Here is an 11,560-nt window from a genome sequence, read left to right as displayed (position 1 = left end):
TCTGAACCTTCCTCTCCTCTAGTCGCACTGCGCCTCCCCTCTCGCTCGTCTCGCCGCCGCTTCGCACGCTCGCCGTCGCCGTCGCCGCAGCTCGGAAATGGTAGGGTGTTGTCGCCAAATTCTGCTCGTCGCCTCGGCGGTGTGGGACTTAAGATTGGATTGATGCTGATGCGCGCGTTGTTGTTGCTGCTGCTGCTGCTGTTGTTGTGCTTGTGCAGCCGTTCAAGAGGTTCGTGGAGATCGGGCGGGTGGCCCTGGTGAACTACGGCAAGGACTACGGCCGCCTCGTCGTCATCGTCGATGTCGTCGACCAGAACAGGGTGAGTAAGATTTGTTCCCCTCCCTCTGGTTGGCTGTTGCCGGTACGCGTGTGCTGATGTGCGGGTAGGACTTCAGGTAGCGAGTTACTCTTATGAGGAGTTAGATAGGAGCAGTTAATATGCGTAGTTTCGTGCACATGGTTTACCTAGACCGAGGATTTAGCTGTTGAGTGATCGGGCCTTGTGCTTTTAGCTCCTTATTAGTTATTACGATTACACTATGTAGGTAGCATTGGGTTTAAAGTGATTGATACTGTATACAGTAGAAGCCTGCTTGCTTGCATTGGCTATCCCGATGGCAGTTTTACGAAAAGCTTCTGGCTTGTGGATAAAGGGCATTGTTTTCTGCTGTATGGATGCATGTGGAAGGGGTAGTTTTAGTCTCAGAATTTGGGGTTCTTGAACAGCTCTAGATAAAATTATAACTAGTTCCAAACTTCCAGCATAAGGCTATTCACTTTTGATTCCACAAATATGCTTGTAGTTTATAGACAATAGATTTTTAGAAGTCACATTGGATTTCATATACAACTTTGAACATATATTTCCATAGATACACTTGTATTTTCTATGCAATAGTTTTTAAACATACACTTGTATTTGATAAACTCTTAGTATTTGTCTCAATATATATATATATATATATATATATATATATATATATATATATATAAAAATCAATCTACACCGTTATAATTTATTTCAATCATGATCGGATGGTCAATATATTTCTCCTTTTCTTTGATTAATGTGATAATTTCTAGCCTGTAAGCGAACATGAAGCCTCCTTTTTGATCTATTAATATAATATGATAGATAGATTCCCATTTCTTTTCCTTGGACAGTACATCCCAACAGATATGATGAGCCTCTACTGATTGACTATTCGAACTCTGAATGGGAAAGACTGCTTCAGATAGTTTTTTTTCCATGAGTTAAACTAAACTATCAGCTTCTGTATTACTGTATCTGTCTTCTTAGTCCAGTGGACAGCCTGTTATATGCTGTAATGAAATTTGGCTAAAAAGATTTCTGACATGTTGGATTATGGTACATATTGATTCTGATGTTGATTCAATGATATGTGCTACTAGTAGATTATTTTAATAGGTTCACATGGTGCTTTTTTAACTGTTGCTTTTGGTAAACTGTTCTTTAGTAATATTGGTGCTTAAGTTTTCCCTTGTGAAGTTTTACGATGCATATCTGGCTGGCATAATCATATTTCTTGTAAGCTGGCATCACAATCTTGGGTGTTTCATATGAATAAAAATATTATAACTGCATGTGCTATACATTATTTTTTTTTGTTTGGATTTTCAAGTGGTCGATTCCTTTGCTTATTTTATTTTATTATTTGTGATTTCAGGCACTTGTGGATGCCCCTGATATGATCCGCTGCCAGATTAACTTCAAGCGGCTTTCGCTGACTGACATCAAGATTGACATCAAGCGTGTCCCTAAGAAGACTACCTTGATTAAGGCAATGGAGGAAGCTGGTGACGACCCATTCTTTGACTATATGTAATCTTTCCCTCTGATGTGCAGTTTTAATTGGATAGCATTTTGATTACAGATGTGAAGAACAAGTGGGAGAATAGCTCATGGGGCAAGAAGCTGATTGTCCAGAAGAGGAGAGCATCGCTCAACGACTTTGACAGGTTCAAGGTCATGTTGGCGCGGATCAGGGTGAGAATTCAGCTCTATACTCTCGAATAGAACCTTTATTGAACGTTTTGCTCATATGCACCATCTGATAATATGATTGTCATATGAACAGCGCGGTGGTGCTATCAGGCAGGAGCTTGCTAAGCTTAAAAAGGAGGTTGCTGCTTAGATTATTTTGGTGGGTGACCAATTTGAGATTTTGATCAGTGATGTTTGATGTCCCAAAATCTGAAATATCGTGCCAGCTACTGTTATTGGGACCTCACGAGAATTTTAATTTTGAACTTCCGTGCGTCGACATTGTGCCACAAATGCTATCACTGTATAACATAGTATGCCATGTACTCCGTGAAATTCGTCAGTTGTGGGTCACGCTTGAATTAGAGGAAAAACATCCCCGTCCCTATCACCAAACACGAATTCGGTGATAAAACGCTCCCCCGCCCATGTTCCCGGCACACATACTTTTCCCCTGCCCCTGTTCCTGGCAGATACTGGCCCCGAACGGGGCAAAGGGGCTTGCGCGGGGAGATGGGAGATCTTCAGGGCACTGTGGGTAGGCCTGGTAATGGGTTGGATGGAAATGGATTAAATGTGTTGGGTTTTAATTTGGATTGTTTTTGGTTACAAATGGATTGTTACTTTAAATGTGTTGGGTTAGGTTTTAAATGTGTTGGGTTAGGTTATATAGACAGATGGATTGGTATGGACTGGGTTTAGTTAGGTGTTTTTAGATTTTAAATGGATTTAACTCGTGGAGGATAAATGAATTATTTAATTGGGTAGCTAATGGATAAGAAAATAGACATACGTGAGACTCACATGTAAAAATTGATCAAAATTTGCACAAAATTGCTTTTACACATAATAAATCATTCTATCAAATTTCAATCAAATTTGATAAATTTTTATAGTGTGAACGCGAGTTTTAAGATTTTAGGTTCGAGTTTATACCTACCAAATGGGCTTATCCATTCTACTACTATAGTGGGTTGGATTTATTTTAACTAAATGGTTTGGTGCAGGTTGGATTAAAATTAAAGTTGGATTGGTTTAGATTGGATCCTAATGAAAAATAATTGGGGTGGGTTGGTTTGGTAGACTAGCTAGTAAAGAGATGGATTGGAATGGATTTGGATTGGATCGAAATTCATTGGCAAGCCTAAATTCTACCGCGTCTCTCGGGAGGAGGAAGACACGCTCTCCCACTGACACTTTCATAGGGAGGGGGAGCCCTGAGCTTGGGATGCCGAGTATATTATATGTCCTGACAGGTTGGCCGGGAGGGGGAGCCCCGAGCTTGGGATGCCGAGTATATTATATGTCCTGACAGGTTGGCCGGGCCAGCACTGCAAAGACATGGCATGACACCTAGCTCTAATTTGTCATTATCAATATGAGCATAAGCCGTGCAGCCGAAAACTCTTGGGTATGAATAATCAACAGGCTTACTAGAACATACCTCAATTAGTGATTTCTTATTGAGTGGAATAGAGGGTGATTAGTTGATTAAGTGGTAGGCGATGTTAGTAGCCTCGACCAAAAAATGCCTATTCATACGAGTGTTGGACAGGATGTAACGAGCCTTTGAAATGATAGTCTTGTTCATGCACTCAGTCACATCATTTTGTTGCGGAGTGTATGGGCCATCATCTATGCAGTGTATGGGCCATCATCTATGCAGTAATCATCAAAAGTATCCAAATAAAATTCACCGCTATTGTCAGTACGAAGGGCCCGACGGATCTTTGCTTCGCTCTATCGAAGTCAGCCTTTTTACTAGCACAAATAAATTTAGATTATAACTCAACAACAATCTATAATTGGTGTGGTCTGCACTTCATCCATGGAGTGCAAGACGTGCATCTAGCCAAAAATCTTGCCAAGTAATGCGCCTTCTGTCTTCTGAAAGCGGCATGTTGCGCCCAGCGTCTCCGTGTAACCCTCCCTGCTTGAAGGTTACACCAAGGCTCAGCTTGTGGAGCTGTAGACTTTTGTAGTGGATGTCCATGATTCCAGGGAACATCTGCTCATCTGCCAGCTTTTACGTTGGAGTTCTTCCAACATGGGGGCCATTTCTGCAATCCGTTAAAAAGATTTCAGTGTGTCCCCTCTCTCTTGCCCAACTTGATGACACCGGTATCGTGCGTGCAGAGGACGTAGCGAGGACATGTTGGTTATCTAATGTTGTTGCAACAACTATACGAAACTGTACTCGCAGTACTGGTAGGTTAATTATCAGAGCTGGGAGTGTGAACATGTGATGAATCTTCCTTCCTCTGGTATTATACTGTACTCAGCACGAACATGTCATAAATTTCTCCATTGATTTCTTCATAAAGTTACACGGTCCAGCCCATGTGTGTAGACTCACTGTAGTACCTGTGAGCAGACAGCTTAGGCTACAGCTAGACACCATATCAGCCCTCGTTTATTTCTCAAAATTTTTTTCAAAAACATCACATCGAATTTTTAAACACCTAAATAAAACATTAAACATAGATAAACTTAAAAAACTAATTGCACAGTAATGAAAGAAATCTTGAGACGTATCTTTTGAGCCTAATTAGTCCATGATTAGCCATAATTGCTACAGTAACTAACATGTACTAATGACGGATTGATTAGGCTCAAAAGATTCGTCTCGCGGTTTCCAGGTTAGTCGTGAAATTCGTTTTTTCATTCGTGTCCAAAACCCCTTCCAACATCCGGTCAAATATTTGACGTGATACTTCTTCGAAAAATTTTCTTAATCTAAACACCACCTTAGTCTCTTTTTGAATGATGAAGCGCTCTCATTCCCACAACAAAAGAAGGTCAGTTGAATGATGAAGCACACTGTACATCTCAACCATATGCAGTGTGTGTAATACCCAAGCTAAGCATGAATAGTAGTAGTAAGCAAGGCTAATAATATAGTTAACAACCTGGTTATTGGACTTTTTATAGCTCTTAGCACACCCATATAATAGTTAGCTCTTCATCATTAATGCAGGACCCACATGTCACTCTTATAGAGTTTCTTGGTTCTTGTGCCTGAGCTGGCTACAAACTTAGAGCCTGCTTACACTCTCTCATCAACTCTCTCCTCTACATAAGCATTTAGCTAACTTATAGCCTGCTATTATACTTGCTCTTAAGCATCGATCACTAGTAGAGTGGTATTTGACGGAGGAAAGATTATAATACTAGTAGCATCTTTAAGCACCCTAACCTTAAAAAAAACCCTTGTTTATAAATAGAAGATTCTTAAATATCATAGATTACCAGGCTGCAAAAACAGGGCGTTGTCCCATGCTTGTCCAACCGGGTGGATACGGCAGTACTCCCTTTAATTTTTCCTTTTGTCACTGGCATATTGTTTGTGCGATGTAATGAAATTCTATTAAAAAACATTAGCATGCTATGAAATTATAGTTAACAAAAATGGTTTAATATATAAGTGTAACTTATTTTTCATTTCACCGACACCCACCACCACTACTAACCCCTATACACTTTTACAGGAGTACAATATATTTGATCATTCGTCCTTTAAAAACTTAATTATTAATTATATTTTTTTATAGTTACATAAAATGTTTAAATAAAATGAATGGTTAAACGTATGATAAAATATGGATAGTATTATCTAATAAAATAAAAGGGGATATCAAACATAAGTATTTGTGTATTTCATATGCAGACCCTATACTTTAGCCATCGACGACGAGGACGTGACAACCTACACGAAAAGACTTGCCCATCATGGCCGGTAGGGAAAGCGCAACCGTACTATAGCCAAAGAATACAGCACGAGCCGAATAATCCGCACCGAAACACGAATCGCAACGCAAGGCAGCAACATCCAAAATCCATTTTCCCCTTTTTTTTCCTTTTTCCCGCATCGCTCTCTGCTCCGTCTCTCTCTCCGCGACACACCTCTTTTATAACTCGCCCCCGATTCCGAAAAATTCCGCCATAGATTGAAGCGAGAAACCCCAAGCAAGCAAGCACCACCACAACGACGGCGGCGGCGGCGACGACGAAGACGCCGCCCGGAGCCCTCCGGATCGATCAAGTCAATCTCGAGCGTTCTCGACGCGCCTGCGGCGGCCGGCCTCGATCCATTTGGCTGTCCGTTGTCCGCGTCTCCGTCTCCTTTGCGGGGGGGAGCTGGTGGCGTAGCGGCGGCATCGCCTCCGTTCCGGGACCGGGAGTGGTCGAAATCTAGCGGCGCCCGGGCAATGCGGTTGGTTTCTGGCGTGGTTTGACGCGCGCGCGGGGGGTCGGGGATCTGGGTCTGCGGAAGGTGGGGAGCTCTGTCGGTGGGGGTGGAGTTGGTGGCGAGCCGAGCCGGCCGCGTTTCGGGTCTGCGAGGATGGAGCGCGTCATTGGGGGCAAGTTTAAGCTCGGGAAGAAGATCGGGAGCGGATCCTTCGGGGAGCTCTACGTCGGTACGTTTGGCGATGGGATGTAATGATGTTGTGTTTGTGTTTTGGAGGCGTGAGTGACTGGCTGTGTGTGTCTGTGCAGTTCTGTACTTCTGTGCTGCTGTTTTTGATGCCTAATAACATTTCAGATGTTTATGATTGAGTTGTTTGATTTGTTTGCAGCCGTGGACATGCAGAATAGCGAAGCGGTGGCCGTCAAACTGGTATGTGATGCGCAGCTCAATAGTGTCGCACGCGTTTCTAGTGCCTGTATCTATCTGTCTGGGTGACATGGTCGGAGTTTGCTCATATGCCTAATTTCAGTGCTATACATTATGACATGAAAATCAATTCTGCATTTCTCAGTAGAGGATATACGACAGTTCGCTTACCGATCTTATGTGTAAATGTTTATTAGGAATCTGTTAAATCACGGCATCCTCAGCTACACCATGAATCAAAACTGTACATGCTTTTGCAAGGAGGAAGTAAGTATAGGTGTATAACCAGAAATTAGTTAGTGTATTTGTCCAGCTGTTTTACCAATTTCATTTTTTTCCCGATGGTTAGCTGGAATTCCACATCTTAAGTGGTTTGGGGTTGAGGGGGAGCACAATGTAATGGTGATTGATCTTCTTGGAGCAAGTCTTGAGGACCTATTTAATTACTGCAACAGAAAATTCTCTCTCAAATCAGTGCTTATGCTTGCGGATCAGATGGTGAGTCTGTCTTGTTATGCTATCATCTGCGCATTCATTTTGATCATTATGCAATCACATGCCAGAGGACATAATATAGAGCCAAAAAGGAAATGAATTCGTGATTTTGCATGTGGTTAGTTTTTTCAATCAAATGATTATTTATCCTAAAAACACATGCATTCCTTGAACTTTATACAGATTGCCAGAGTAGAGTACATGCATACAAGAGGATTCCTTCACCGTGATATTAAACCAGACAATTTCCTTATGGGTTTGGGTCGTAAAGTAAATCAGGTTTGTATGACTCTGTTGTTACTATTACTATTGTTCTTATTATCCAGCAGGAGGGTGTGCATGTTATGTGGATGTGCTGGACATCCCTGATGCTTGAAATTTTGTGCGCATGCTATGTGATAAATGACACCCTTAAATAATAGAAGTATTCGTTTTTGAATAGTAATTGCTGTATAGCCTTGTAGTTATTTCAACTGCTTTATAGGCAGAATAGTTCTTTTGAAGAGATAAACTGCTACATACTTACTACATTTCTGATGTATCTTTGCAATTGGCTTTACCATTAGATGAAAGTGTTTGTCCACTTGTTTTGGCGTTTAGTGCTGAATGCAATACATATTCAACCTGCTCACAACGATAGCACCTAATCACAGGAAAGCACTGTCCATCACAGGTTTATGTCATCGATTATGGACTTGCGAAAAAGTACCGAGATCTCCAAACACATAAGCACATACCATACAGGTAAAATACAATCTGTTTTTAATAGATATAGAATTCCATCATATTGAAATGTGAAATGTTTGTTCAAGTGTAGCATTCTAATTCTATGTTGTATTTAGTGTTCGTATTCAAACAGTTCATTCTCTACCTTTTCTGATATCATTTACACATTGACAGTTTATGCACACAATATGTTTTCTGCAGTGCATTATAGTTTACTAAATAATTACGGTATTGGTTCTGAACCATTGAACCTACGTTATATGAATTTTACGGCAAGTAGAAGTTTCGGTCCTGGGTTCACTATGACCCTTCTATGTAAAATAGCAAGCTTGATAGTTTGGCCCCTCTACTTCTGAAACCGTGCCAGCCTCATACTTCCCTGTTTTAGTAAGATAAGAAGTTTGTAGTAGTACAACACTGATCTAATGTACAATGTGTACCAATGTGGCGGATTTGGTTCAGATAATCTCATATACTACTGTTTCCCTGAACATTTGATTCAGAATTGACAGTCATTTCTTATTCCTCTGCAACACCAATATTTTCACCACAAATCTTTATTAGTGAATAGCGAGTGATTTCAGGTATACTGAAATATTATTCAAAGGATCAGCAATAATTTCTTTTCGATTAATTCATAAAAGAAATGCCCCTGTTGATCTGTTCCACTTCTAGTTCTTGTCATTTCTTAGCTTCTTACTCTGCCTCTGTGGTTCTGCATTTGATAGCTAAATCTCTTTTCTTTGGACTCTGCCACAGGGAAAACAAAAATCTAACTGGAACAGCACGATATGCCAGTGTTAATACACATCTTGGAGTTGGTGAGTTTATGGCCTGCAAATACATGTATCTATTGCTTTATCATTGTCATATGAAAAAAATAATAATAATAGAAGCCAAGGGAACATAAGGAAGAGAAGCCAGTGTTTACTGAGCATGTTTAAAATGTGCCAAAAATAGCAGTCTTCAAAACCTCAAAAAAGTACACCTTATTAGGCGATCAATCTATTGAAACCTAATAATTATTCATCCATGGATCTGAGAACCTTGATACTGTAGAAAATCATTGTAAAACATCGATGGCTGATACTTCCTCTGAATTGAACCTTTTCCTTTTCTTCTTCCAGAACAAAGCAGGAGAGATGATTTGGAATCTCTTGGTTATGTGTTGATGTACTTCTTAAGAGGAAGGTGTGATATATACTAGATTTTCAAGTAACTGCTGAATTATTGTTTTCTTGTGCACCATTACAAATTCTTTTATCATCTTGGATGTGACAGTCTTCCCTGGCAAGGTCTGAAAGCTGGTACAAAGAAGCAAAAGTATGATAGAATCAGTGAAAAGAAAATGCTGACCCCAGTTGAGGTATGTCATTTCTTAGTTCAAGGGACAAAGGACAATGCAATAAAGATGTCCTATTAGTTCTATTACCTGTGTTATTTAATCAAGATGTAGAATAAATTGTTTATCGGTTTTTTATTAATTACTTCAAACAGGTCCTCTGTAAATCTTATCCATCAGAATTTGTTTCATACTTCCATTATTGCCGATCACTACGATTTGAAGATAAGCCAGATTATTCCTATTTGAAGAGGCTCTTCCGCGACTTATTTATCCGCGAAGGTTTGCTTATTGCGGCAAAATTATAACTGCTACTACTAGTTCCTTTTGCTTATACTTTTGAAATGACTTCTGCATGTTTTCAGGGTACCAACTTGATTATGTATTTGACTGGACCATCTTGAAGTATCCTCAACTTAGAGATAACAAACTACGAGTATGCATATTATTTATTTTACACAAACCCTTTATTAAGGATGTGTTTCCTAGTGTTCTGAATGAATAACGTTTGTTTCGCACTGCCAGCCTACTGGGAAGACAAGTGCATTGGGGGGTCGTTCTGCAGAACGAACTGCAGGTCTGTAAATTTCATGTGCATGTGAGGCTTGCAGTAAGCATGCGAATACATTGTACTACCTACGTGGTACAGAACATCCTTGATAGGTTCTCTACTTCTCTGGTGCAGGTGAAGCTTTAGCTAGAAGAACTGGCTCTGGTTCTGGTCGCAATGGAGAACCCACTAAGCACAGAACTCTAGTGGACTCCCTGATGTCATCTAAGGCTGTAAGGATCGGTGCATTATTCTGAAACTTCAATCAATTCCTTCATTGATGACAAACGAGCTTACTGCCTTTCCATGCGTTTTGCAGGCTGTTGATAGAGATAAGACAAGGCCAACATCATTGTCGCGGAACGGGAGCACGTCGAGAAGGGCTCTTGTTTCGTCGAGCAAACCAAACTCCGGAGATCCCAGTGACACAAATCCAAATCGCACAAGCCGCCTATTCTCAAGTAGCAGTAGCCGGCCATCCGCTGCCCAAAGGGCGCTTCAGTCGGCCGGAGCCGAGGTCAGGTCCTCGTCGTTGTCCAAAACCAGGAAGAGCTCGCGTGATGATCCCATCATCCGGAGCTTTGAGATGCTCTCACTCAGCGCTGACAGGAGGAAATGAGAGCACCGATGAATCTGGTGTGACGGGCAAGCCGCAAGCGCACTGAACACGGGTTGTCGTTACGATTTACGACGAGCTGCAGCCCCCGATGTTTGTATGTGATGTTGTCGAAATAATCATATTATTGTTCTAAATTAATGTCTGGTCGTCAAAGAAGATTACTCTTTGCCTGACTGGAGTATTTGATAGACGCCCTAGTATATGCTGTTCGACATCTCCTGCGCCGTGGGAAGGCTAGATGCTTGGTGAAACTCGACGGCAGCTGCTACTGGCCGCCATCGAGCGCACGGTAGGGACCTGCCCAAGAGGCTTGAACTTCAAGCTGATCAGCAGCTGAACCTTCTGAATGATCGATCAGTACGCACCATTGGCTTATGACTAATAAGTTGTCTAAGTGATGCTATTTTGAAGTAAACTTAGCACCACTCTATAGTTTATAATTTCAACAAGCAATTTAATATCATATAAACTGCTGATTTAGTGATATATACACATCCCAAACTATTTATATTCTGAATGATTATTTTATTTTATTATTAAAATATAGCACCTATCTGTTACCACTCCTCCATCTAAAATTTACTCCATTTGTTTCAAAATATAGCTACCTAGTAAAAGATTTGACACTATGAATATAGACATTTCTTGTTGCTAGTAAAATTTTACCAGTAATTTGGTAATACATAAAACCAAGGAACACAAATTTGATAAGGTATTTTGGCAAATTTAGAGATATGCAAACAAATCATAGAAATATTCAATATTAAAATCATAGGAAGATTCACAAGCATGAGCAAGTAAAAACTCTTATTGGATTTCATGCCTAGGAGTAGTGATATAAAAATTATCAGCGTAATTATATTAAACTTAGTGGATTGTAGGTTATATTTGAATATTTTTTTTAGGGTAAAGACAGATTTTATTAATGGCTGAACATAGGATTACATTCTTGATTCAGAAGATCAAGGATTTCTGCAGGAGCACTTAACTTCCACTCCGCATCAATTCCTGACCTGAACATATTTTTTTGTTAATACGGTCCTTTTGTTTTGAGGACTGAGAAGACTAACTGAATCGACAAAAAATTGCCTTAACACAATCTGAGACCGAATTAATAACCATATTTCTCTTTTTTCCCCCTAAAGAACCAACGGTTGGTATTATATTAAGAAGAAGAAGAAGCAGCAATATATATATTTTTGCAGTG

The 11,560-nt window shown here is 40.4% G+C and overlaps 2 protein-coding genes across 3 annotated transcripts; both read left to right on the top strand.

Annotated features, from left to right (window-relative positions):
* The first annotated feature begins 33 nt into the window (after window positions 1–33).
* LOC102709076 (60S ribosomal protein L14-1) lies at window positions 34–2,380 on the top strand. Its single transcript, XM_015836281.1, has 5 exons — window positions 34–100; window positions 219–320; window positions 1,690–1,819; window positions 1,897–2,009; window positions 2,101–2,380. Exons 1-5 carry the CDS (start codon window positions 98–100, stop codon window positions 2,155–2,157), a joined length of 405 nt encoding a protein of 134 aa, XP_015691767.1. The 5' UTR covers window positions 34–97; the 3' UTR covers window positions 2,158–2,380.
* Window positions 2,381–5,917: 3,537 nt separating this feature from the next.
* Window positions 5,918–10,824, top strand: LOC102705901 (casein kinase 1-like). Of its 2 annotated transcripts, none has more exons than XM_006652450.3 (14): window positions 5,918–6,424; window positions 6,584–6,624; window positions 6,819–6,888; window positions 6,971–7,119; window positions 7,300–7,395; window positions 7,790–7,860; window positions 8,602–8,663; window positions 8,970–9,033; window positions 9,124–9,208; window positions 9,340–9,466; window positions 9,550–9,620; window positions 9,710–9,761; window positions 9,870–9,967; window positions 10,054–10,824. In XM_006652450.3, the coding sequence occupies exons 1-14, from the start codon at window positions 6,349–6,351 to the stop codon at window positions 10,351–10,353; spliced, it is 1,362 nt and encodes a 453-aa protein (XP_006652513.1). In that variant the 5' UTR covers window positions 5,918–6,348; the 3' UTR covers window positions 10,354–10,824. The 2 variants fall into 2 exon arrangements, with proteins under 2 accessions (XP_006652513.1, XP_006652514.1); XM_006652451.3 differs by having other exon boundaries at window positions 6,352–6,473.
* Window positions 10,825–11,560: the final 736 nt, after the last annotated feature.

This window comes from Oryza brachyantha, chromosome 4, assembly GCF_000231095.2.
Source record: "Oryza brachyantha chromosome 4, ObraRS2, whole genome shotgun sequence".
In the NCBI taxonomy this organism is placed as follows: Eukaryota; Viridiplantae; Streptophyta; class Magnoliopsida; order Poales; family Poaceae; genus Oryza; species Oryza brachyantha.
The sequence above is the reverse complement of the archived record's forward strand: the minus strand, read 5'-3'. Positions and strand labels throughout refer to the sequence as shown.

What these genes read in the sequence shown, in the direction of transcription:
- LOC102705901 (XM_006652450.3), top strand. Translation starts at nt 6,349, where the DNA reads ATGGAGCGCGTCATTGGGGGCAAGTTTAAGCTCGGGAAGAAGATCGGG. An exon ending in CATGCTTTTGCAAGGAGGAA is followed by an intron (nt 6,889 to 6,970) that starts GTAAGTATAGGT and finishes CCCGATGGTTAG; the next exon opens with CTGGAATTCCACATCTTAAG. An exon ending in CATAAGCACATACCATACAG is followed by an intron (nt 7,861 to 8,601) that starts GTAAAATACAAT and finishes ACTCTGCCACAG; the next exon opens with GGAAAACAAAAATCTAACTG.
- LOC102709076 (XM_015836281.1), top strand. An exon ending in TAAGGCAATGGAGGAAGCTG is followed by an intron (nt 1,820 to 1,896) that starts GTGACGACCCAT and finishes TTTTGATTACAG; the next exon opens with ATGTGAAGAACAAGTGGGAG. An exon ending in TCATGTTGGCGCGGATCAGG is followed by an intron (nt 2,010 to 2,100) that starts GTGAGAATTCAG and finishes TCATATGAACAG; the next exon opens with CGCGGTGGTGCTATCAGGCA.